This window comes from Lemur catta, chromosome 7 (assembly GCF_020740605.2).
Source record: "Lemur catta isolate mLemCat1 chromosome 7, mLemCat1.pri, whole genome shotgun sequence".
Lineage (NCBI taxonomy): Eukaryota > Metazoa > Chordata > Mammalia > Primates > Lemuridae > Lemur > Lemur catta.
The window spans coordinates 41,675,639-41,700,761 of NC_059134.1; the positions used below are offsets into that span (position 1 = coordinate 41,675,639).

Genomic DNA, 25,123 nt, shown 5'->3' on the forward strand with positions numbered 1-25,123 from the left:
ATGAGGCCTCTGCCGAGCCGCAGGAGGAAGACCCGAGGCATCTCGCTGGGACTCTTCGCCCTCTGCCTGGCCGCAGCCGGCTGTCTGCAGAGTAAGCTCGGGCGCGGGGCGGGGGCGCGGGCGGGTCGCCCACCTTGCCCGGCGGAGGGCGCGGCGGGCTCGGGCTGGGGCTGCCTCGCGGGCCGGGCGCGGCCGGAGGAGCCGGGGCAGAGCGGAGCGCCCTGCGCCCTGGGCCACTTCGGGGCGCCAGCCTCGCCCGGCGAGCCCGCCGGCAGTTATCGGAGCCGGAAGCCGGCCCGGAGATAACCGGCTCCCAGCCCGGTGGCCGTCTCCTCTGCAACAATTTTTATTTCTTTTTCCTGGAATAACCAGACTGCGGCCCCCAAGGGCGCACGGACCCGCCCCCTACGGTGGGCCCCCTCCGCCCCTCCGTGGGCTTCCCGGGGCATCTGTGCGTTCCGCGCGCTTCCCGGCCGTTGAGAAGAACCCCGGCAGCCTGCTCCGGAGGAAAAAGGGCTCTGGGGGCATATATGGGTTGGGCGCTGGGGCCTGAATTCCTCGGGCCGAGATGGTCCTCACCACCGGAGCCCATGGCAGATGGATTTGGGGGGCTGAGTCCTAGAATCCCCAGCCTGGTGAGTCTGAATGTAAGGCACAATCCCACAAACTCCCATGACACAAACAGCAGATTATAACGCAGCTTTTACTTTCTCATTTAATTATTAACATCATCATTCCCATCGTACATATGGCCAACTGAGGCTCAGTGAGTGACCAGAGCAGGGCCGCTGGAGGTGAAAGGACCTACAGTAAGAGCCAGCGCTTACTAAGCACTTAAGCCTTCCCCAGCCATCAGACTTCAAGAGACTTATGTCATTGAATCCTCAGGGCAACCCTATGAAATAAGTGCTACTCTTATTCCTGTTCACAAGTGAGAAAACTGAGACGCAAAAAAGTTGTGTTATTTGTATGGGGTGCCCAGCGACTTAGTGGTGAAGCCAGGACTCAAACTGAGCAATCTGAACACTCGACCTTTACCCTCTCTGGCTAGAACCCAGCACTGGAGGTTGCAAATCTCAGAAACCCAGTAAAACTGGGGCATGTTCCTTTGGCGGCTGTGAATCAAGAAATAGCTGGTGGTTAGTCTCTGCAGGTGTGTGGGTCTGTTTGTCATTGCAGTGGCGTTTTCTGTTGTTTTTCAACCCCCTAGCACAGGTTTCCAGTCACCATTCTTAACCAGCCTTGGTAGATGCCAGCCATTTGCCACAGCATACGATGCGGTCATTCATTCACACGTTGACTGTACCCTCTCCCTGCAGGAAGTACCTGCAGGACTCGATACATTGCTTCACAGCTTTGTCCTCGGGAAGTTTAGGGTCTCACGGGGAAGACAGAAAGAAAACAAGATTGCAAGATTGCCACCCTTGGAGTGGCAAGCCTTGAGAGGCAAAAGGCAACTCACTTTGGGAGCCCTAGAGGCTCAGAACCCAGACTTGGGAAACCAAAGCAAACCTTTCTTAGGGAGCCTCACCTACCCCAGACCTAACATATGGATAGGAGCAGCCAGGGGAATGGGACGGAGGGAATGCACGGTGTCCCAGACAGAGCACAGCATGTGCAAACCTGGAGCACTGGTGAAAGTTTGCAGTTATCCATGGACTAGACCTATCTCTTGCACAGCTGCAAGCACTCTTTTCAGCTCTGGGGCCCTAGCGCTTGCCCAACGCTAGCTAGGATGTGCACCTTAAAAGGTGTTGAGTGAATGTGTGCCCACAAGAATGAGGCCTGTGCTTTAGGGCCAGTCCTAAGGATGTAGATAGAGGGGGCCTCCTTCCTCTCACCAGCTGCCTCCCTTTGCTGCCTCTCCAGCCTCTGTCAAAAGCTTTCATCCAGAAACTCTGGTGTTCATCATTTACACTAAAGTCTGTGTTAAAGCATGCCCACAACACACAGAGACAGTCTGTGCTTGAAGTCTTTCCTCTATAAATCGCACTGTTATAGACACTAAATGTTTGTGTCCCCAACCCCCAGCTCAGATTTATACAGTGAAGCCCTAACCTCCAATGTGATGGTATTTGGAGGTGGGGTCTTTGGGAGGTAATTAGGTTTATGTGAGGTCATGAAGGTGGGGCCCCCATAATGGGGTTAGTGTCCTTATAAGAAGAGAAAGAGAGACCACATCTTAATATCTCTCTCTCTCTCTTTCTCTCTCTTCCCCTGCCATGGGAGGACATAGCAAGAAAGCAGCTGTTAGCAAGTCAGGAAGAGGACCCTCTCCAAAAACTGATTCTGCTAGCACCTTGATCTTGGACTTCCCAGCCTCTTCAGAACTATGAGAAATAAATAAATGTCTGTGGTTTAAGCCACACCAGCCAGTATGTGGTAATCTGTTACAGCAGCCTGAGCTGACCAGGACAAGGACTTATAGGCTTGTCCCCTTGGAAAGCTGACAGGCCCCCCCAGCAGGCCAGGGTGAAGCATCTTTCTAGAAACCTTGTCCATGTCCTTTCATATTAAATTAGCCCTCAGGCCTACGAGTACCCAGCGCTCCCTCTTATTTGGAAGCAGATCAGTCCAAGACCATAGTAGGACTGTTTAGTTAATGACCTGGGCCCCAGTCAACTGGCTTCTCTTGTTCCAACCCCAATTTCTAAGAAGCAGCCAGCTCCCCCAACACACACACACACACACACACACACACACACACACACACACGTGCGTGTGCATCCTTTAACACTGTGGGGCAGGGCTGGAGGAGGTGGCCCCCGTGAGTCACTCACAGCCCAGTCCCCAGGAAAATGGAACAGGGTCGGGCTGAATCCGGGTCTGAGGAGGAAGTGGGCAGACCCAGAGCAGCCACAAGCAGAGTGGAGCTGTGGGTTCTGGGCTTAGCGGAGGATGGGGATGGAGGAGAAGGGGAGGGAGCTGGTGTAGGAGGAATCCCCTTGAGGTCCTCAGGAGACTTCCAGATCCATCACCCCTGCCACCAGGCAGCCTCCATGTGGCACACATTTTCAGAGCACCTCCCATGCTGCGCCCAGCTCTGCGTGCTGGCCCCCGATGAAACAGAGACAAATGAGGTGTGAACTTATTCTGCACTGGCCTTTTAGATTTATAGAAAATAGTTGTGCCTACATACAAATGGACCCACTGGAAAATGTGGGTTTTCAGTGTACTTTTTAAAAAATGCAATCATGCTGTGCTTGTTATTCAGCAACTTAGTTTTTACACCATTTTTTTAAAGCTCTATCCATGTTGATAAGGCAATGCATTCCTTTCAACTGCTGTACATATGTCACCATATAAATATGCTTTTTACTTAGCCACACCCCCTGATGGCATTTAAGCTTTCAGCTTTTAGCCCTCACTCCGGGGAGAGGCAGACCCCTAACACAGGGTGCTGTGTGGAGTGCTAGTGATATGCCCAGGGACAGGCACCCCCTGCACACACACCTCCCCACAGGGTTGGAACTCAAAAGCTACCTGAGGACTAAACTGAAGCAGTTAAGTGAGGGGGAGAGTCAACCAGAAGTTTCTTCATTTCTGATCTCAAATGGCCTTCCTGAGTGTACTCCCTGCAGGTCTGGGAGAGGGGCTGGGGCCAGGGGACCCTCTGTTCTCCATTATCCCCAGGTCCTAAGGACAGCTATATTCTTCATCCACTATAGGACTCCTTTTTCTTTCCTTTTAAAACATTTTAATACATCTAAAGTCAGGATGCATGTTACAAATCAGTAGCTTCGGTGCAATCTCTTTGCTACAATCTCTTTTGGCCTGAAGTTGAGCTCTTCCAGAGAGGACATGTGTGGCTTCTGCCAGTCACTAGGGAAGCCTAGGGAGTCAGAAAAAGCTTCCTAGAGAAAGTGGGGTTAGGTTTTGAAAGACTGAGCAAGTGTATACAGCAGGACAGGCTGGAAAAGAACACTGCAGGCACAGAGCAGGTGCTCATAAAATACCTGCACGATTCCTGTGGGGGCCTGGCAAGAGAAGAGGGAGTGGGTGTTGCACTAGCATGCACCGGTTGGAACTTAGCCAGTGCCCCCTCAGAGACCCCACTGACACCGCAGCCCCACAGCTTGTGCACTCGACATGCTGCTCTCCCTGTACCTGGGTTTCCCCTGAAGAAACAGGCAGGAAAGGATGTACTTATCCAGCAGGAATGGGAGTGGGAGGGAAGGGGACTGGCAAATTCAAAGTTGGAAAATGAAATGTTTGCTGGGCTGGGAAAGCACCAGTCAGCCCTGTGGGCAAAGAGGAAATGACACTCTGGGCAGTAAAGGGAGCACAGGACATTCCTTGGCCAAGGAAGCACACAGGCCTTTCCCCCTGCTGAGGTGCACCCCGGGGGGCAGCTCAGCCTGTGCCATGCTGGCCCCAGAGAGGAGCCCCGCTGCAGAGAAGCCCCAGCTGGCAGAGGGGAAGGGCCCGAAGCACCAGTTGCTGCCCCAGCACTGCCCGTAAACCCCGTATGTGAGGTCAGCCTTCTCTGAGCGCACAGGGTAGAGAGTCGGTGAGCTTAGTGGTTCTCGACCAAGGCTGCATGTTAGAACCACCTGGGGAGCTTGCAAGAATGACAGATACCCATGCCCTACTCCAAACCAATGAAATCAGTATTTCTGAGGGCAGGCCCCTGGCACTGTGTCGTTTTGCTTTTAAGCTCCTCAGTAATTCCAGTGGGTGGCCCAGCAGAAAGCTACTGGACTAGACCATCTCCAGATCCCTCCATTAGTCCTGCCCTATGGACACAGCTTGACGGGAGGTGGGAGAACACCCACCATTGTGTTGTAGAGTCTCGCCTATGTCTGATTTGTGTTTTTATCCTGACAAACCTGTAAATACTTTTCCACCAGGCTTAAGGCAGGAGACAAGGCTGCTTGGCTGTGAAGTTTGGTTTGGTTCAAGAAATAGTTCCTGAACACCTATGGTGCTTGGGGTAGCATGCCAGGAGCTGGGGCCTACACTGGGGAATTGAGTATCCCGGAGGGGAAGTCAGAACCTGAACCTATGATTTAATGTCACATGCCCTGGGGCACTGAGAAAAGCAGTTAGCTCCATTTGGAGTAGGGAGGAGGCAGCCTTCATGGCCAAGTAGGAGGTAGTCAGGTGAGCAGGGAGAGAGAAGGTTCTTAGCAGTGGGGTACGTGAGCGCTAGCAGCTTCTCTCATCCTAGGCTAGTAGAAGTGGTGACCATTCTTCAGTTAAACCAGATTTTTCAGCTCCTGTCTGTTTCCCTGTATTCAATCTGATGAGTTGCCTGACAGTTAAGGAAATGGAGCTTGGAAAGGTCTTGGGGGAAGGTGCTGGAATAATTCCTCTGATAGGCCCTTCACTAGTGCCAGAGGAGCAGGGACACTTGGGTCCCTTGGCACCAGGCACAGGCAAAGGAACCTAACATGAAGCTCCTCTAACTGACTGTCCTGTACTAATAGGAGACCCCTGCCCCCGCTCACTGTGGGGCTGGATCACGTTCCTTTGGGAAGCCAATGCCTAGAAGCAGAACACCAGGACTCCCCTCTCCTCTTCCCATCAGCCAGGCCTTCTCCGTACTTTGGGGTAGGATTTCAGGGATTCTTGAACGAGAACTTGCTCCTGTATGTCAGGTGGTTAGTCAATTTGCCAGCCCCTGCTTGAAGGAGTCATCCCTAATGTCACATACTGCAGTGTGCTGGTGATTCAGGCCTAAGCACAATGAGGTGCCCGCCGCCCCTTCTAACACGGGAGAGGGCAGTCACTCAGCTAACTCGAGTGCAAGGCAGGCTGCAACTCTGCTGTGGGAGCCTGGTGGGGCTGGCAGAGGAGATTGGAAGCTTAAGCAGGAACCTGAGAAGGGGAGGGGTGATCTGAGCTGAGGCTGAGCGGATAAAAGCCCAGTGGTACACCTGGAACTCGGGGTGGGAGGGAGTCGTGAGAGATGGGGAAGGGAAAGAAAACTGGGACCAGATTACTGAGATCATTCAGAGCCAGGGAAGACACAGCCAGATGTGTCGCTTAGAAAGATCACTATTAATAGCCTCCAGCCAACTAAAGGGAAGAAAAGCCAGTATCTCCTGAGTTTTTTATAACTCTTAATAACAATTACAGGACAATGCTAACTGTGACTATTTACTAAGCACTTACTTCATGCCAGGTGCTGTAACAGCTGCTTTCGATTCATCTTCACAGAAATCCTGCAAAGAAGCATGATTAGTCACATTTAATAGGTGCAGAAACTGCGGCTCAGAGAGGCTGAGGGGCTTGCCTAAAGACATTCATTCATTCAGCAGGTGTTTATGGGACGCCCACAGGGCCAGGCACTGTGCTAGGCTCTGGGGATTCAGTGGAGAACAAGATGGGCCAGCCCCTGTGTTCACATAGCTGACAGTTGTAGGAGGGTGAACCGTTCATCGAGAGGAATTACAACAGAGTGGAAGAGATGTGTTGCTAGAGTGGAACAGGGAACAATGGGGAACACAGAACTAGGGCCCCTAACCTGGTGCTGAGGAAGTGGGGAAGGCTTCCTGAAAGAAGTGATGTTTAAACAAAAACCTAAAGGACAGAGATGAATGGGCCCATTAATTTCTTTGGAGGAGTATTTATTCTAACCTGTGGTACTCTAACGCATGTGTGTACCTGAATTATCTTTTGATCACTGTATCACCCTCTTCCAAGTGCTTTCAGGCATCCCATAAAGTCCCTCCAAAAGAATTTTCAGGAGATCACACCACCTCATTTCTTCCCTTGTCTTCCTGTTCAACACATTTACTGACCCCACCCTCCAGTTTCCCAGGCCGGCCACTGGCCCAGGCCTGGCCCTACGTCTTGCAGCCCAGCTTCACAGAGGGCAAACCCCTCCACTTCCCCACCCCCCAATATTGTGCAGGGTGAGGCAGTTGCCACCATCTTGCCTGACTTCCTTGGCATCTGATTAGAATCATGGCAGTGACATTTCCATAGCCCATGGCCTTTCAGGAAAGAGTCCAACCTTCCAGCAAGGGTGGCTCTTCCTTGTGCCTGGAAAAGGTGTGCTAGAAAGATTCTGGAAGGAATTCCATAGAGAGGAATTTCAGGTCACCCAATCTCTTGCCACACTTTCAGAAAAGAATCACGGCTTTACAAATGCTCATTCCAGTTCTAGGCCTACTATGTGATCTGGATGGAAGAACCTGCCTCCTCTACCCAACATTCCAGCCCGCAGTCCCAGATCTACTGCGTCAATCTCTGGTACAACTCTAGCTTCTGCTTCTGCCTCCTGGGGATAAAGAGTTCACTACTTTAGTAAGAAGCTCTGCACATCTTCAAAGAATTCTCATTAATAACAGCTAGTATCTACTGAGCGATCACCAAGTGTTAGAAACTATGCTAAGCTCTTTACATGTATTGTCTCCTTTAAACTTTACTCTGCTGCAGGAGGTGGGCACAGCACTATTATACTGTCTTTATTTCATAGGTACTGTAACAGAGGCTGAAAGAAATTAAGTGATTTACCCCAGGTCACTCAGTTGTTTCTAGCAGAGCTAAATTTTGAACACAAGCCAGTCTGACTCTCGAGTCCATGAATGCATCCATTCTGCAAACACTGCTTCAATTCTGTTCCCAAGAACCTGTCTTCTTTCAATTTTTACCCATGGGCCCTCTGGCTATGATTGGGTGTTCAAAGACTTCCCTTCTCCAAGATAGAAAGTACTGTGCCACAGGCTTGTCCACAGAGGGGTCCCCTGGCTGGCAGAAGTGGCTGTAGCAGTCTTGGTGCAGGAGAGGAGGGGCCTGGCCTGCTGAGATCCTTGAGAGCATCCTCGGTGCCCCCTTTGCCCTAAGGTCTTATAAAATCATTTCTGCCAAAGTTCTAAGATTGTAGTCCTGGGACCACTAGCAGCATCACCTAGGAACTTGTTAGAAACGCAAATTCTTGAGGTTCACTTCACACCTACTGAATGAGAAACTGGGGATGGGGCCAGAAATCTGGGTTTTGACAGTCAGCTCCAGGTGATTCTAATGCAGCTAAATGCTGAGAACCACCAAGCTGAAGTATTGGAGAGGGTGGAGGCAGCAAACAGAATCACTCAACCTACCTGTTCTTCCTCCTAAGGCCCCAAAGCATCACTAGAAATAGGACCATCCAGATACAGTAAAATTTGAGGGACACCAGAAATAGTCCACTTCCCACAAATATCTCCCTGAAAGGGCTGTCACTAGTGTCTCAAACATTCCTCTTTCACACACATTCCTTTGACTTTAGGCTTTGTTAAAGTGCCCCTGTGAAGAAGTTATATATAAGTGGCCTTGAGCTGCTAACACCTTAGTGTGGATTAGCTCTGTAGTTTTCAATCTTGGCTGCACACAGGAATCACACGGGGAGTTTCATTAGTATAGGGTAGTGTTTTTATTTTTATTTTTTTATGCAACATGGATGAACCTTGATAGGGTAGTGTTTTTAAAAACTTCTCTAGATGGTCTAATGCTCCATTAAGATTGGAAAATAACTGGATTAGCTGATTCAGTCCTTTCCAATTGGAAAACTAGATACCTGAAGGCTGGAAACAAAAGCCACAGAAGGGCCATGTATTTGTTTACTAGGGCTGCCTTAACAAATGACCACAACTGCACAGCTTAAACAACCGAAATTTATTGTCTCACAGTTCTGTAGTCTAGAAGTGTGAGGTCAAGATGTCAGCAGGGCTGATTCCTTCTGAGGACTGTGAGGAAGACTATTCCAGGTGGTTTGCTGCCGATCTTTGGTATTCTTTGGCTTATAGAGGCATTCCCTGATCTCTCCGCCTTCATCTTCACATGGCATTCTGCGTGCATGTCTGTCTCTGTGTCCAAATTTCTCCTTTTTAGAAGGACACCGGTCATATTGGATTAGGACCCACCCTAAAGACCTCATTTTAACTTGATTACCTCTGTAGTGGCCCTATCTCCAAATAAGGTCACATTTTGAGTACTGGTTAGAATGCCAACATATTTTTGGGAGGAGACACAATTCAGGCAGGCAAAAAGGGTGGGAGCCCTGGGTAGAGAGCAGGCCTGGGTGGGACCAACCACTACCTAGATTCCATCCTCACCTGCAGCCTGCAGCTCCTGCCCATGCATTGCCAGGCCCCTGATCACGCCATTGCTCCTCATCCTCCAGCTAGCACAGGTGGACTATGATTTTTGTTTTGTTTTGTTTTTGGATCTACCTCAAAAAGTGCTTACTGCACGTCTTCACAGACATGCAAAATAGGCTTTGGTATTCCCACTTGACAGATGAAGAAACAGAGTCAGAGAGGCTAAGTAACTTCTAAGGAACAGGAGATGCCCAAGGGAAAGTGTGTTTAGAGGGAAACAGAGGTGTCTGCCAAGGACAGAGGAGCAGGTCTCTCCCCTGACCTGGAACCAGGATCCCAGAAGCCAGCTGGACCCGCGGCAGCCCCTCTCCCCAGCAGTCCGTGGGCGACGTTAGCACTGTCTCTCCCGGGCAGCCTCTCACACCAAGACTGGCTTTCTCCGCCACAGTTACTGCGCCTCGATGCAGCATCACCGCTCTCCCAGGACCCCAGGGACCAAGGAGGCCCCAGGCCCAAGGCCAGACTCTGGAGAGAGAATCTGATTGGCCCAGTTCAGATCAGGTGGTCAGCCTTGGCCCAATAGCCTGAAGCGGAGAGGCGAGTTGGCCAGGCCCTCTCTGCAGGGCCTTGGTCTCTAGTAACGGCCTGCCGGGGAGCGGTGACCCGGAACGGTGAACGGTGCTCCGGAAGTGTAGGTCGCTGACCCCGCCCCTCCCCAAATGCTTGTTGACCGGAAGGAGACTGGGTTGGGTTCTCAAGGCCTGTAGTCAGGGCTTCCTCTGGGTAAGAAATCAGAGAAAGGAGGCCCTGTGCCCCCAGAATTGTTCCTGGCTGTCAAGCTGTGTCACCCATATGGTTTCCTTTGTCTTGGGTTTTAAAAATTGAGTCACTGACAGCCAAGCCACCTTGACCCCTAATTACAAATGAGGCAATGGCGGGTCCTGGAGGCGAAGGGGTTTGCGCAGACTCGCCGGGCTCTGGCGAGTGCGGCGGAAACAGAGGCCGAGTCTTGGGCTGCGCGCGTGCTCCCCGGATCCCCAGCCTGCGTCCTGCCCTCCTCCCGGACCGCTGCTCCCACCGCAGATCCCTCCATCCCGGTGGCCCGGAACCAGTGGTGCCGTTGGTATGTGCAGTCTGCTAAGTTTCCACTCAGGGGTCGGAGAAGTAGTTTGCCTGTTTTCTTTGTGTTAGAAATTACATTTTTCATGGATGTGTTCGTTCACACCATGAATTGTCTTCTCGTTAGACCTGGGATTCTTATATAGCATATAGCCCCGCTGTGCTAAGTGTTTGGCATATAGCGTTCACTTTTATTCCTTTTAACGTATCCGATCTTTGAGGTGGCTGTGGCCATCCTTGTTTTACTGATGAGGAAGAGAGGCTCAGTGACTTTGAGCTAACTTGACCAAAGTCATGGTATTAATAAAGGGCAGATGGGTATTTGAACCCACATCTGCCTGACTCATCTCCTCGGAAGCCCTTGCTTCCCTGGTACAATCCCTTGGGATTCTTTCCACATATGGCCCCCATCTGCCAGAAATTCAGAAACTGGGCTCTGTGCGTGAGTGCATACAACAGAGCATGGGTACACACACATGCCTGTGTGTGATACAGGGCAGTTTAGACGGGAGGATCACATATATATTTCAGACTGGGAAAAGGAGGTAAATTGGGTCCCAAAGATCCCACCAGAGCTGGCTGTGGGGTCCTAACCCCTGATGCTGTGCTCAGCTTGGCATAGTCCTGGGTTCTGCACCCCACACCCCCAGATGGGATGTATAATCCTATAAGGGGTAGTCACTGCTCGGGAATTCCCATCCATGTGCCAGGCACTCTGCAGGGTTCTGGTGCTGTAACAGGGAACCAAATAGGAAGCTCCTGCCCTCATGGAACTTACAATCTAAAGGGGAACTGGTGTTAAATACTCACACAAGTGTATACTGACTGTGATAGTTACTATGATGGAAAGGTGCTATGAAAACACGTAAGGGGAGACCTGACCTAGCCTGGGGTTGGGAGAGGCTTCCCGGAAGAGATAATGGTTGTGGTCTGAAAAACGAATAAAGGTTAACAGGCAAACAAGGGCAGAGGGAGCAGCATGCGCCAAGCCCCTGTGGTGGGAGAGAACATGATGAATCTAAGAGGCTGAAGAAAGGGCAGGCTCTGGGAGCCCAGGGTAAGAAGGCATGGCACGCTGAGGACACTGAGGCCTGAATGGCAGGCAGGGCCAGACCATGCTTGGCCAGTTAAGCGTTTGAAGGAGTTTTGACTTTATTCCTAGAGCAATAGGTAGCTACACAAGGGTTTCAAGCAGGCGGGTGACAAGATGCAATTAAGTTTTGAAACTATCACTTCCACTTACAACCTAAAAAAAGAAAAAAATAATAAAAATAAATTAAAAAAAAGAAACTTCCACTCAGGATACTATATAGACAATAGGTTGGGGGGAGTGAGCAGGCACAGCGAGACAAATTAGGAGACCATTGTCACCATACATGAGGCGGTGGCTCCGACTAGGGTGATGGTGGAAGAAGGAGAGCACAGAGGTCAGATTCAAGTTACATTTTGTAGGTCAAATTGATAGATGGGATGTGAGGGGTGAGGAAGGAGGAAGTGTCAGGATAGTGTCTTGTCGAGCTGACTGGCTGTGAGAGCCTTTCACTCAGGTTAGAGACACCAGAAGACCAAATTTAGAGAAGAAATTATACATTTATTGTTTTAAATGGATTGAATTCTTTTAAATTTTGATTATGTTTGAATAGGTAGTATGCACACAGTCCAAAATCAAATGTGTATACTTAAAAGTCTCCCACTCTTGTCCTCTAGCCACCTAGGTCTTCCCCTTACCCTCTGGAACCAACTAGTTACCAGTTTCTTCTGTATCTTCCCTGATAGTTAAGGGAAATAGACACAACTGTGCATACATTTACTTTATCTTTAAAGGTGTTGATTTTGAAGTGCCTGTCAACTGTCGAGTGCAGATATAAAGCAGACAGTTGGATTCATGAGTCTGACACTCAGGTGCAGTGCAGGTTGGTGATATGAATTTGGATGTAACTGGACTAAGAGCTGTTTGCATGGATGGGATTGCCTAGGGAGAGAATACAGAGTACAGGAGAGGGCCTAGCACCAAGCCTCAAGGAACTCCATCATTCAATGGCAAATCAAAGAGTATCTTAGTACGTTTTCTGTTGCTATAACTGAATACCACAGACTGGGTAATTTATAAAGAAAAGTTTATTTCTCACAATTCTGAAGGCTGGGAAATCCAAGGTTGAAAGGCCACATCTGGAAGGCCTTTTTGCGGGTGGTTACTCTCTGTAGAGTACCAAGTCGTGTTGACACAGGCCATCATCTGGTGAAGAGGCTCACTGAGAACCAAACTGGCTTTTATAACAGACCCACTCTAGGGATAACCCAGTAACCTGTGAACTCACTAATCCATTAATCCATGAATGGATTAATTCAATCCACATGACCCAGTCACCTTTTAAAGGTCACACCTCTTAATACTCTTAAATTGGGGATTAAGTTTCAACATGAGTTTCAGAGGGGACAGACATTCATACTATAGCAAAGAGGATGAGCCTTGGAAAGAGACAGGAAGAACACCTGGGGAGCGTGATGGCCCAGAGCCACAAACAACTCAAGCAGGGGAGAGTGGTCAGCAGTGTCCCAGGAGGAGGAGGTCATCTGCTGAGAATGCAAAGGAATTTAAAGGTCCAAAGAGATTGGAGGGAGATTGTCATAGTAACTGGGACAAAGAAGGAGTGAATTTATGTGAAATACATAGTAAAATTGTCTAGCAGTATGGAGGCGCTCTTGAATTTGGTGATCTTGAATCTACACTGGAAACAACGAGCTTTGTTGTTCTGAAGAACTTCTGCAGTGGGACATCCTCCTGCAGGGCTGGCTACTCAGATAGGGGCAGAGAAGAAAGTACATCTGCACTTGACAGTTGATCTGGGGCTAGGGGCTTGCCAGGTAGATATGATGAGCAGACAGGCTGGAGTTTAAAGCACTGGCAGGCGTGCTTAGGGCAAGGCGGGCCATGGAAGCGAGGCTGGGTAGGGAGGGCAGTGAGAAGGCTGGATGGGGAGAAGTAGAGGGAGTCTGAGTGGAAGGACTGCTGAGGCCAAGAGGAGGGGTTGGGCCGGGCATGGTGGCTCACACCTGTAATTCTAGTACTCTGGGAGGCCAAGGCAGGAGGATCACTTGAGCCCAGGAGTTGGAGGTTGCTGTGAGCTAGGCTGACGCCACAGCACTCTAGCCCAGGTGACAGAGCAAGACTCCATTTCAAAAAAAAAAAAAAAGGAGGGGTTGAACGCTAAGCAGGAAGGAGAGAAGGTTGTGGTCAGAACATGCTGGTTTTCTGGAGACTGAGGTAGAGTAGAAGGGGATGTTCCTGTAGATGAGGTTGCTGGATGGACTGACCATGGGGGTGCTGGAGGTACCCGGGATGATGCTGTAACTTGCAGTAAAAGGTGTCAGCATGCTTAAAGAATGGAGAGGAAAGACAGGGACAGAGAGCTTACATTGTTGAGAGGGGGCTAGAGTGGAACAACCTCAAGGGAACAGGATTTTTTTTTTTTTTTTTTTTTCGCAAGGGGTTGGAGAAGTGATAGTCTGCACCAACATTGTTCAATACAAATATAATGCAAGGCACACATGTGGGCCACATATGTACGTTTAAATGTTTTAGTGGTCACATTAAAAATGTAAAAAGAAACAGGTGAAATTAACTTTAAAAATATGTTTCGTTCAATCCAGTATATCTGAAAGATCATTTCAACATGTAATCAATGTAAAATAATTATTAATCAGATGTTTTACATCCTATATTACATACTAAGTACTAAGTCTTCAAAATATAGTGTGCATTTTACATTTAGAGCACATTTCAATTTAGACTAGCCAATTTTTAAAATCTTTTCTCCCCTATCAGCTTGTATTGTTAAAATAATAAATATACTTTTTTTGTTTGTTTTTAGAGACAGAGCCTTGCTCTGTCACCCAGGCTGGAGTACTGTGGCACAATCATAGCTCACGGCAGCCTCAAACATCTAGACTCAAGCTATTCTCCCACATCAGCCTCCCAAAGCACTGGGATTACACGTGTAAGCCACTGCATGCAGCCCAGCTCAGACTAACCAACCCCAAGTGCTCAATAACCACATGTGGCTAGCAGCCACTCTATTGGACAGTGGAGGTCTAGACTCTTGCTTCTTGTCAAATCTTTGCCAGCACTGAGTGATGCGCTATTTGGGGAAATATAAAAGACATGTAAAACTCCACCTCTATACTAAAGTGTCTTATCTTATTAAAGGCAGCTGTGGGAAAGTGAAAAGAGACTTGGGTTCTGGTCTCAGTTCTGATTTTTTACTTAACAAAAATGTGGACATTTATTATGTTTCTGAGCCTCAGTTTCCTCATCTGTAAAGTAGTGATCAAATAAGCAAGTGACCAGGAAGGAGAATGCATAATCCCTTGGTCCGAGTCTCCTGACTGCCTGCACAGGCTGAGATAATGCTTGTGAAGTACTTTGTCAATTGTGTGAATGTAAATAACTAACATTTCCAAATGTGAAAAATCTGGGACTCAAACCCAGTCTTTGCATTTTTTTTTTATTTTTAGGATGACAGTTTTTTATTTTTTAATTCACAAACTTGCTAAAATATTCCAACTGTTCAAAGGGTATAGAGTGAAATTGAAAGCTTCCTTCCACTCCAGATAACCAGTCTCCTCCCCAAAGACAACCACAGGTCCTGGTTTTTAGAGTAACCTTCCAGAGATGTTCTGTGCACTTATACGGATAATTGTGTGTTCATCTGGGTATGTGTGAATGTGTGTATACACATATAAGTACTTTATTCAAGTGGGAGCATTCTCTACACACTGTTCTACCCTGTGCTTTTTTCATTATTTTTTGAGATCATCTAATGTCAATACATATAGATGTACCTCATTCTTTTGAATGTCTCTGTAGTATTCCAAAGCAAGAATATTGATTGATAATTTATTTAACCGGTCCCTTACCAGTGAACACATAGGTATATCGCCAATCTTTTGCTATTACAATTGACCATAGTAAGCTTCATGACAACACTGACACATACATCTTTGCATCTATGTACCTATGTTAACTGTAGGATAATTCTTTAAAGTGGAATTTCCGGGTCAAAAGGTATGTGCTATTTCAATATTTTTATAGATTTAGTCATATTGCCCTCTAAGCAGGTTACACCCATTTACAATCACCACAGTAACGTTTGAGTGTAACTTCCACACACTCCTGATAACATAATGTTATCAAACTTCTTCATCTTTCCCAGTCTGAGAACAGCCAAATCATTCAACTTTTCCCAGCCTTGGCTTGTGATAGTTGTGTATAACATCTTGTACCTCACAGGTGTTGCCAACAGAAATGGTGACTCCTGCTGCTTTGGAGTGATTTTTCTGATTTGGGTACAAATTCTGAAACCGGATGAAGGGGAGCAGCCTGGCAGCCTCCACCTAAACCTGCATGTGTCCATGTCGTTGGGTCTGGCTGACTTCCCAAGGCCATTAAGCAGCAAGATCAAAGGGGAGCCTCCTCCTGGATGAGCCGCGCGTTGGTTTCTGAGCAGTCAGGCACTGAGGGGGAATTACTGCCTGAGCCAGCCAAAGGGCTAGGTGCCCTGCAAACAGGTGCACATCACACTGATGTCAGTCATCAGCACTATTCTTTGTAGCTGAACAGGAAAGCTATTATTAGGGGTGCTGTGCTGGCCTCCTGCACAAAGCTGTGTTTCCCAAATTCCTGGCTGGCGTGTTTCAAGAATGGCACGAGTTGGGCAGTAACATAGATATTTTAGTTGTGGCTTGAAACAGTGCCATTTCTCCTCCTGGCTGTTTAACTGTCTGTACACTCGGGGCTGGGAAAGAGGTCCTGCCAGCACCTCTCTCCGCTAGGTCCAGTATCCCTCAGCTCAACACCGATACTCCCTCCCTGATCTCTCCCAGTTGGCAACAGTTTGACAGCCAGGGCATGCATGTCGTTGGTTTATTCTTACCAGTATATTTTGAGCACCCACAAAGTGCCAGGCCCAGTCCTGGGCGCTGGCGTTCCGAGATGAACAGGTTGCAAACTCTGTACAAAGAGCTCACCGTCTAAGGCAGACCTGTGGCGCGCGCGCACTTTGGCTCCCCGGACCCCACAGGCCCAGGGCAGCCGGAAGGTACAGGGCACTGCTGCACCCAGCGCCTCAAGCAGTCCCCAGCTGTTTGGCTCTAGCTTTGGGTTGTCCGGAAGGGCAGGCACCTGTGGTGGGCCCAGGGCAGCCCATGTGATGTGTGTAAATGATAAGATCGTGCATTCTGCCAGACTGTCCTTCCCAAAGCCCAGTTCAGATCACCGCTCTGTGTGCACACCCTCGGGTGCTCGCCGCCCGAGAGAGAACTCCTTCGGGTAATCTCCAGCCTGTTCGCCTCTGCCCGCTTGTCTCTGACAGATTCCTCCTGCAGTGGCCACCCTGCCCATCTTACTCACCAGGTCCCAAACGTAAGCATCTGGCAGATCCCTCCTGCCTCCCTGGGTTGCGCTTCCTTTGCCGCGCTTTTAAAATCTTGTCCCTTATGCCCCAGCCTACGTGAGTGTCTTCTCCCTTCCCCGACTGCTACACACTTCCGGGCTCATCAGGACAGTGAAAAGTACCCAGCATTTGAATCTCTGTTGAGCCACCTACCGTGACATTGGGCGAATCACCTAACCTCAGGGAACCTCTGTTTGCTCCTCTGTAAAATGGAGATGATCATATCTTCACCAGGCCACCCCCGAGGAGCCAGTGCTGGTGTTGAGCAAGCTGTGGCAGTGCGGTGCTGGGTGCTGGGCTCAGGGCCTAGCGGAAGGTCCCAGCTCAAATGGGGGCGCCTGGGATACTGACACAGGGTATGTGTTAGGGAGCCAGGGGGTTAAAGGCAGACGGCTTTGCTTCTCCCTTACCTTACCGGAGCTGGCTGCCTCTCCCATGCTGAGCCCCTTGGGTGCCTCAGAAATAAGTAGTTGTTTATCTGGAGTTTTCTCTCTGCTCTTTGACATTTCTTTGTTGAGTCTCAGATAAGGCGACCAAGCCTGGTTTGCCCATGACTGTCCTGCTTTTAGCATCCTGGGAAATCTCTCTGTCTTGGGCAAATTGGGACAGTAGGTCAGTCACCGTGAGGCCAGTGACACAGAGGTGATCAGAGAAGGGTGAGTGGTGGGGCCTGCAGCTCCTGGACAAGCAGCGAGTGCCGTGTCCTTTCTCAGTGGCTGGCCTGTTGCTGGGCCTTGGACATGTCATCTCTCCTCATTCCTGGGAGAGCCGAGGCTCTCCTAAATTAAGGACTTTCTCCAGATCTCCCAGCAAGGAGGTCCCACATCAGGTGTCTCCTACACCTCACTACCACTTGAAACAATTCTTTTGTAATGTGGTCCATCACTTCACCACCCCACTCCAATGGTTTTCTGGATTAAGACTCCCGGACCTGGCCAGTTGTGTTGGCTCACACCTGATGCTCGAGCCCAGGAGTTTGAGGTTGCTGTGAGCTAGGCTGATGCCATGGCACTCTTGCCTGGGCAACAGAGTGAGACTTTGTCTCAAATAAGAAAAGAAATATTGGCAAGGGTGTGGAAAAAAGGAAACCCTTGCACCCTGTTGGTGGGAATTTAAATTGATACAGCTATTATGAAAAACAATATGAAGATTCCTCAAAAAATTAAAAATAGAACTACCATACAATCCAGAAATCCTACTGCATATATATCCAAAGGAATTGAAATCAGTATATCAAAGAGATATCTGCACTCTTACGTTCATTGCAGCATATTCACAATAGCCAAGACATGGAAACTACCCAAATGTCCATCGATAGATGAATGGATTAAATATATATATATATGGATATTATTCAGCTGTAAAAAGAAGGAAATCTTGCCATTTGTGACAATATGGATGAACCTGGAGGACATTATGGTGAATGAAATAAGCCAGACACAGGAAGACAGTTACTGCATGATTTCACTTATGTGTGGAACCTAAGAAGATCAAATTCATAGGAACAGAGTAGAATGGTGGTTGCCAGGGGCTGGGGGTTTTGCGAAAGGGGGAGGTGTTGGCTAAAGGTTCCAAAATTTCAGTTATAAGACGAACAAACTCTGGTGATCTAATGTTCAGCATGGGTGGTGACAGATGTGTTAATTAATTTGTGATAATCATTACACAACATATAGATATATAAAATCATCATGCTGTATACCTTGACTATACACAATCTTTGTCAATTAAATATTTTAAGCTTTTTTTTTTTAAAAAAGAGGTTTTTCTGGTCAAGAGAAAATACAGAAACCAGCAAGAACCAGTCAGCCAGTTTCTAGGTGTATTAGCATCTGAGAAAGGGGTTGCTATTTTTGTTTTCCAGTTTTGCTGTTTCTTGGGCCAAAGTAACTGAAAGGCTCAAAATGAAGTTTCCTAAGGCTATAAAAAGGGCTGGTGGTCTCCCAGGAGACTAATCTGTCAATAACCTTGACCAACACAGCTAACAAAAGGTGCATGACATGCACAGAGATTATGATAAGATTTGTCACTAGTTATAAATGTAGATCTCTAAATCTTACAGTAATCACTACTCCACCTGCTCATATTCGAGGTCAGAGAAATCAGGAAATGTAGATTTCTCCATCACCCAAGAAGGATATGTTGAGGTTGGCATACCCATCAAGGACATGGTTTCCAGTGCTTTGACAAAACCTCAGGTGCATGGCCTCATGGCCAGGTGTCCGCAGTTCTGTATTGTCAGAGCATTCATCAACCCCCAGAGCTGGGGGTTGTAGCTTTGTATATGTTTGCTGTGGGTGAACCAGGAAAGAAGGCATATGCAGATTTCTACAGAAATTAGATTCTGTGAAAGATTTTGAGGAGATGAAGAAGGGTGGCGTCTTTCAGAGTGCAAAGTGATTTTGGAATATAAAAGAATTTCTTTGGGTTGATTTACATAGAAGTTTGTCACTGACCTGTGTTCCTGACCTATGAATATGTGGGCTGAGGAATAGTTTCTCTTGGTAAATAAACAATTAACAAATACTGTGAAAAAAAATCAGGAAACATAGACAAATAGATGATAGGGAGATAGATAGTCACAAAGTAGAGATACAGGGTTTGGAATCAGACTGCATTGAAATCCTGTCTTTATTTACTAGCTATGTGGGCATGTTACTGTCATGTAAAAAGCAAAAGAGATAATGACTGTGAAGTACATACTATAGTAACTGGCACATAAGCCTTAATTAATTATAGTTCTCTTCCCTATATGTATGTCAGTTTTTAGATGTACCTAATTTTTCAAACCACCAGAGCAGCAACCTTCCTATCAGGAAATGGCTCGTGCTTCCTGTTGCTATAAATATTTGGTCATTCACTTATTCGTTTACTCAGCAAACATTTATTGACCAACCACTATATGCCAGGCATTGTGCAGGGGACCCAGGAGTGAAGAAAATACATGAATCCTGCCCTCCTAGGGCCGGCCCGGAATTTGTCCTCTGTGTTCTTCTTTAATCCAGTAGCTTTAAACTCTGAAGTTTGTTCTGTGTTAAAGAATAACTGTGTCACACATTGAGGGCTTGAATGAGAAGGAGTGATCCAGGGAGTCATGGAACAGTCCTTGGGTATCTGAAGGGCTCCCACATACTGGGAGAGAACTTCTGTAGTCTGCATTGCTACAAAGGGGGCAGATTGCAGGTTGAAATAAAAGGGAGCTTTCTAAATACAGCTTCCCCAAATGGGAAAAGGTTGCCCTGTGAGTAGAGAGCTCTCTCTCACTGTAAGGAAGAGGTCAAGCAGAAGTTGAATAGTGAGCTCTTTCAATTCCTACACCACCCCGTTGGGTGTTGGCCAGTAAGGCACCTTTCACCTTGGAGAGTCTGATTTGTTGTTATCAAGCTCCTATGGGTGCATAATACCAGACCAGGACTCTTCGTCCTGAGCTTCTATCCCCAAAGGTGGCCCATGAGTGGAACCAGTGGCCACCCCATGTGATATGAGCACAAAAATGCAAAAAGACTACCTGTTCAAAATGATCTCACCAATCTTCCCCAGTCCCAAGTTTCTTAATCTTTGGCTTTAAAACATGAGGGCCCTTGTTAAAATGCAATCCATTCAAGGAAATGCTTAAAAACCAGTGAAAGACCGTTCAAAGAACTCACAAATGGCCTGAAGAGGCTCCCACTGGCCAAATATAAGGCAACCCAGCAGGAAAAATTATGATGATCGTAATGGAGTTTGAAATCTTAAAAAAAAAAAATCCATGAGTCTATAGAAACATTAAGATAAAAAGCATGGGGAGGTGCACAGAGAAAGAGTTTTTCTTTACAGAAGAATGCTAGCATGTAAATTTAGGAGGAATGATAAAGTTGAAAAATTGTGATTTTGTATCCAACTATGAAATAACTGGCATAGGCAAGGCTCATTGATGGATGCTAAGATGTGTGTGTGCACAGTTGCTGGGTGACAGGGTGGTCACATGGTCACTAAGTATCACCTTACAGATGGCATACCAATGACAGGGGAAAAGGTGCTGTTGCTTAAAAAAAGAGACTTGTCAGATATCACCCAAGTGATTAAACTTAGCTTTCCCAACAATGAGGCAAACCCACATTATTTGCCTCCTGGAGTGATGAACATGAAAACATCACCTTTGCAGTATTTTTACCTCATTCTAAACGAATCAGACTGTGGGGCATTCTGTATGACAATTGACCTGGACTCTATAAAATGTTAATGTCATGAAAACCACACAAAAAAAGGTGGGAAAATTTTACTAGATTGAAGGAGATTAATAAGACAGGATAACCAAATTCGGTGAGCAATCCTTTTTTTTTTTAGCCTAGCTCACAGCAACCTCAAACTCCTGGGCTCAAGCAATCCTACTGCCTCAGCCTCCCGAGTACCTGGGATTACAGGCATGTGCCACCATGCCCAGCTAATTTTTTTCTATATATATTTTTAGCTGCCCAGATCATTTCTTTCTATTTTTAGTAGAGATGGGGGGGTCTCACTCTTGCTCAGGCTGGTCTCGAACTCCTGACCTCAAGCAGTCCTCCCGCCTCGGCCTCCCAGAGTGCTAGGATTACAGGAATGAGCCACTACACCCGGCTGGTGAGCAATCCTTGATTGGATTCTTCATTAAAACAAAAAAGCAGGCAGAAAAGTCATTTTGAGGACATTTAGAGAAATTTGAATATATACCATATATTAGAAAATATTATACTGATGTTTAATTTCTTGGCTATATTATAATGTGGTTATGTAGGAGAATGTCTTGTTCTTACGTGAAGTGTCACGATGTCTGCAACATACTTTCAAATGGTTCAGCAAAATTTTTTAAAATTTTTTACTTAAAATTTTTATGTATATATATATAGAGAGATAAAATGTGGCAAAGTATACATGACTTTCAACTTTTCTTTAACATTTTTAAAAACACAAAGTTTGAGGAGAGAAAACATTGGTTACTTAGGAGCTGTAACTCTTGAAAACCATTATGAGTCCCAGTATTTTCAGCATGCAATTTACTGGATCATTTCCAGTCACTCAGCCAGGCCCTAGGAGAGAGACACAGGTGGGATGGGAGAGGACAATGAGAAAGGCCTGGAAAAGTGACAGGTGTGGCTACCGGGAGCCGCCCAACAGGGGACCCAGGGCAACCGGGCACCCAACGAGTGAAGCGGCTAGATAGGAAGTGGAGTCGGAAACCACGGGGTAGGCTCCAAGCTCAAATCCTGCCAAGTTCTTTCTCCAGCCTCAGGCCAGCCCTGACCACCCCTCTCTGTGGGAGAGGCATTTGTCACATCTTGTGCCCTCCACTGCCAACTGCTCACCTTTGATTTGAGCATGGAGGTTAAAGGTGTGAGGTTTACAGTCAGCAGCCCTTGTGTGAATCTCAGCCCTGCAGGGTGAACTTGGACAAGCTATTTAGTCCTGCTGAGCTTGGGGTTTCTTACATGAAAGTCTTTGCTAGAATGGCAACAGGTCGTGTGAGGCTTTCCTGAGATGATGAATGCAAAGCAAGTAGCAGTGGGCTTGGCACATGGGACCTCCTCAGGACATGTGTAAGAACATGTACTCACAGTCTCAGCCAGTGGCCCTACTGTTCATCCACTTACTCAGCAGAAACCTCTGATGCCTCTTTGCCTCACCTGCCCGCACATCAGCATGTTCTGTCTTCCCTACTCCCAAGTGTGTATCCCAAATCAGACTGCTTCGCACTAATCTCCAAGGCAGTCTTTTATCTACCTCCTGTAGCAGCCACCTGACTGCTCCTCCTGCTTTGACTGTTTTTTTTTTGTTTGTTTGTTTGTTTGTTTTTTTGAGACAAGGTCTGGCTCTGTTGCCTGAGAGCTAGAGTGCAGTGGTGTCTTCATAGCTCACAGCAACCTCAAACTCCTGGGCTCAAGAGATCTTCCTGCCTCAGCCTTCCGAGTAGCTGGGATTACAGATGTGTGCCACCACGCCTGGCTAATTTTTCTATTTTTTGGTAGAGGTGGGGGTCTCCCTATGTTGCTCAGACTGGTCTCAAACTCCTGGCCTCAAGGGATCCTCCCACCTGGGCCTCCCAAAATGCTGGGATTACAGGCGTGAGCCACCGCACCTGGCCCTGCTTCCACTCTTCCCCCCATTTTGTGCTGCTATGACAGAATACGTGAGACTGGGTCGTTTATAATGAACAGAGATCTATTTGGCTCAGGTTCTAGAGCTGGGAAGTCCAAGATCGAGGGGCCTTATCTGGTGAGGGCCTTCTTGCTGCATCATCCCATGGCAGAGGGGCAAAAGTGCATGGGTTCAAGATAGGGAAGGGGGCCGAACTCATCCTTTTATCAAGAGCCCACTACTGCAATAATGGCATTATCCTGATCACTTCTTAAAGGTCCCCCCCTCAGAATTGTTGCATTGGGGATTAAGTTTCCAGCACATAAACTTTGGGGGACACATTCAACCCATAGCACCCCCTTACCCACAGTATGTTCCCCATGGCAGACGTTCTCGGCTTAATGGGGAACATCACCCTCCTGCCTGAGCCCTCCTATGGCTTTCCCACCCCCCTTGACTACCTGACATCATGACTTGGCTCCCAGCCAGCTTTCTAGCCTCATCTGTTAAAGCTCTGCATTGCTCACTGCATTCCAGCACATTGGCCACCTTTCTGTCCCTCAGACACCCCCTTGCTCAGTCTCACCACGTAGGTTTTGCATTTGTTGTTCCCTTTGCCTGAAATGCTGTTCCCCTGTGTTTCCACAGGGATGCTTCCTCCTCCTCCCCCTCCTCCCCTTCCCGTCTCCCCCTCCTCCTTGTGCTTTGGGTCTCAGTTCAAATGTCATTTCCTCTGTGAGGTCTTCCCTAGCCATCCTGTCTAACGTTGTGTACGACCCCCACCCGTCACTGTTACCCTGTTGTGTTATCTTTTAAGCATTTCTCATTACATAAAATTATCTTGTTTGCTTATTTATCCCTTGTATGTCTCCCTTATAGAACGTAAGCTCCAGGGAGCCCTGTGTCTTGTTCACCACTGTAGCTCCCACATTAGAACCTAGGACAGTGCCTGGCCTGTAACAGGCACTCAATACATATTTGTGAAACGCATTAATGAATTGTATAAGTTCACTTAGTGGCCCCAACATCTGGCCCGTCATCCTGCAGGTCAGGGCGTGTCGCTGTACATCCCCCAGTCCACCATCAATGCCACTGTGGAACAAGACATCCTGTTTTCGGTTGAGTACTCCTGTCACGGCGTGCCCACCATCGAATGGACGTATACATCCAACTGGGGCATGCAGAAGATCGTGGAGTGGAAGCCAGGGATGCAGGCCAACATTTCCCAAAGCCACCAGGACAGAGTCTGCACCTTCGACAACGGCTCCATCCAGCTCTTCAGCGTAGGTGTGAGGGACTCTGGCTACTATGTCGTCACCGTGACCGAGCACCTGGGGAGCAGCCAGTTTGGCACCATCATGCTACATGTCTCTGGTAAGACAGCCCCCCGTGGGCACCTCTCTGAATTGCGAGTGTCTGGGAGGCCGACTGCACGATATTAAAAGCCACGTTGTCTCCATCTTCCCCTTCTCCTCACCCCCTCCCCGTAGAGATCCTCTACGAAGACCTGCACCTTGTCGCTGTCTTTCTTGCTTTTCTCACTGCCGTGGCCGCAGTATTAATCAGCTTATTGTGGGTTTGTAATAAGTGTGCGTATAAGTTCCAGAGGAAGAGAAGACACAAACTCAAAGGTAACTCCCTGGGCCCTGTGATAATCCACGCATGGTTTTGAGGCTGGGGGGTGGCACGCGTTATCTTGTTCTAAAAAAGCATGGAGTGGCTGGTTTTCACTCACTGACTTGTCCTTTGCTTTGCAGAAAGCACCACTGAGGAGATTGAGCTGCAAGATGTTGAGTGTTAGCCAAGGCTGGGCCCAACTGCATTCCTACCTCAAGAGGAAACCATTCTCCAACCAAAGGAGCAAGTGCAGCTATTACAGCCCTGTGTTGGCCTCCTGTGGTCTTGCCACAGCCGTCTGCTGCCGAAGGGACAGCTGACATTAACAAAATCAACTGCATGAAGTTGAAGACTGCGGGTGGGACAAAGTCGGTTCTAGAAGTCACACTAAGCTCAAGGATAAGAGTGACTGAGGCTTTGAACAGGAGCTTTGCTTGGCTGCAGCTTCGGGGCGGTGCTGGCGCATAACCAACGGCACAGTGCAGGTACTGGCTGCCGGCTTTGGCCCTGGGGATGGCCCGTGGGCGGAGTCCCTGCGTCAGAGGGCAGGGCATCTCCAGACTGAAGCGCAGCCAGCATGGGAACGTGCTCACTGTGCCTCTGTGCCCGTCTGCTCTGCCTGCTAACCCCCCTCATGCCCCGCAGACACTGCCGTGGGAGCTATTGTGGGCAACCTGGGGCTTTCAGACAACCTGCTGCCTCAGCAGCAGAGGCGGGAGACTGAGGGGTGGGGGTGCCATTTTGTGCTGTAGTGAGTGGCCGGGAGGTGAGGCCCCGTGGCTTGGAGCTTCAGGGAGAGGAGCTCAATGCACTCCTGAG

The 25,123-nt window shown here is 48.2% G+C and overlaps 1 protein-coding gene across 1 annotated transcript; it reads left to right on the forward strand.

The window, feature by feature from the left end:
- On the forward strand, positions 1 to 24,677 carry VSTM5 (V-set and transmembrane domain containing 5). Its single transcript, XM_045557115.1, has 4 exons — positions 1 to 91; positions 23,735 to 24,061; positions 24,178 to 24,318; positions 24,445 to 24,677. The coding sequence occupies exons 1-4, from the start codon at positions 1 to 3 to the stop codon at positions 24,486 to 24,488; spliced, it is 603 nt and encodes a 200-aa protein (XP_045413071.1). The 3' UTR covers positions 24,489 to 24,677.
- Positions 24,678 to 25,123: the final 446 nt, after the last annotated feature.

Excerpts from the sequence above, each read along its gene's own strand:
- VSTM5 (XM_045557115.1), top strand. The coding sequence starts at position 1 with ATGAGGCCTCTGCCGAGCCGCAGGAGGAAGACCCGAGGCATCTCGCTG. Across the intron at positions 24,062-24,177 it reads CATCATGCTACATGTCTCTG|AGATCCTCTACGAAGACCTG; the intron begins GTAAGACAGCCC and ends CCCTCCCCGTAG. Across the intron at positions 24,319-24,444 it reads GAGAAGACACAAACTCAAAG|AAAGCACCACTGAGGAGATT; the intron begins GTAACTCCCTGG and ends TTTGCTTTGCAG.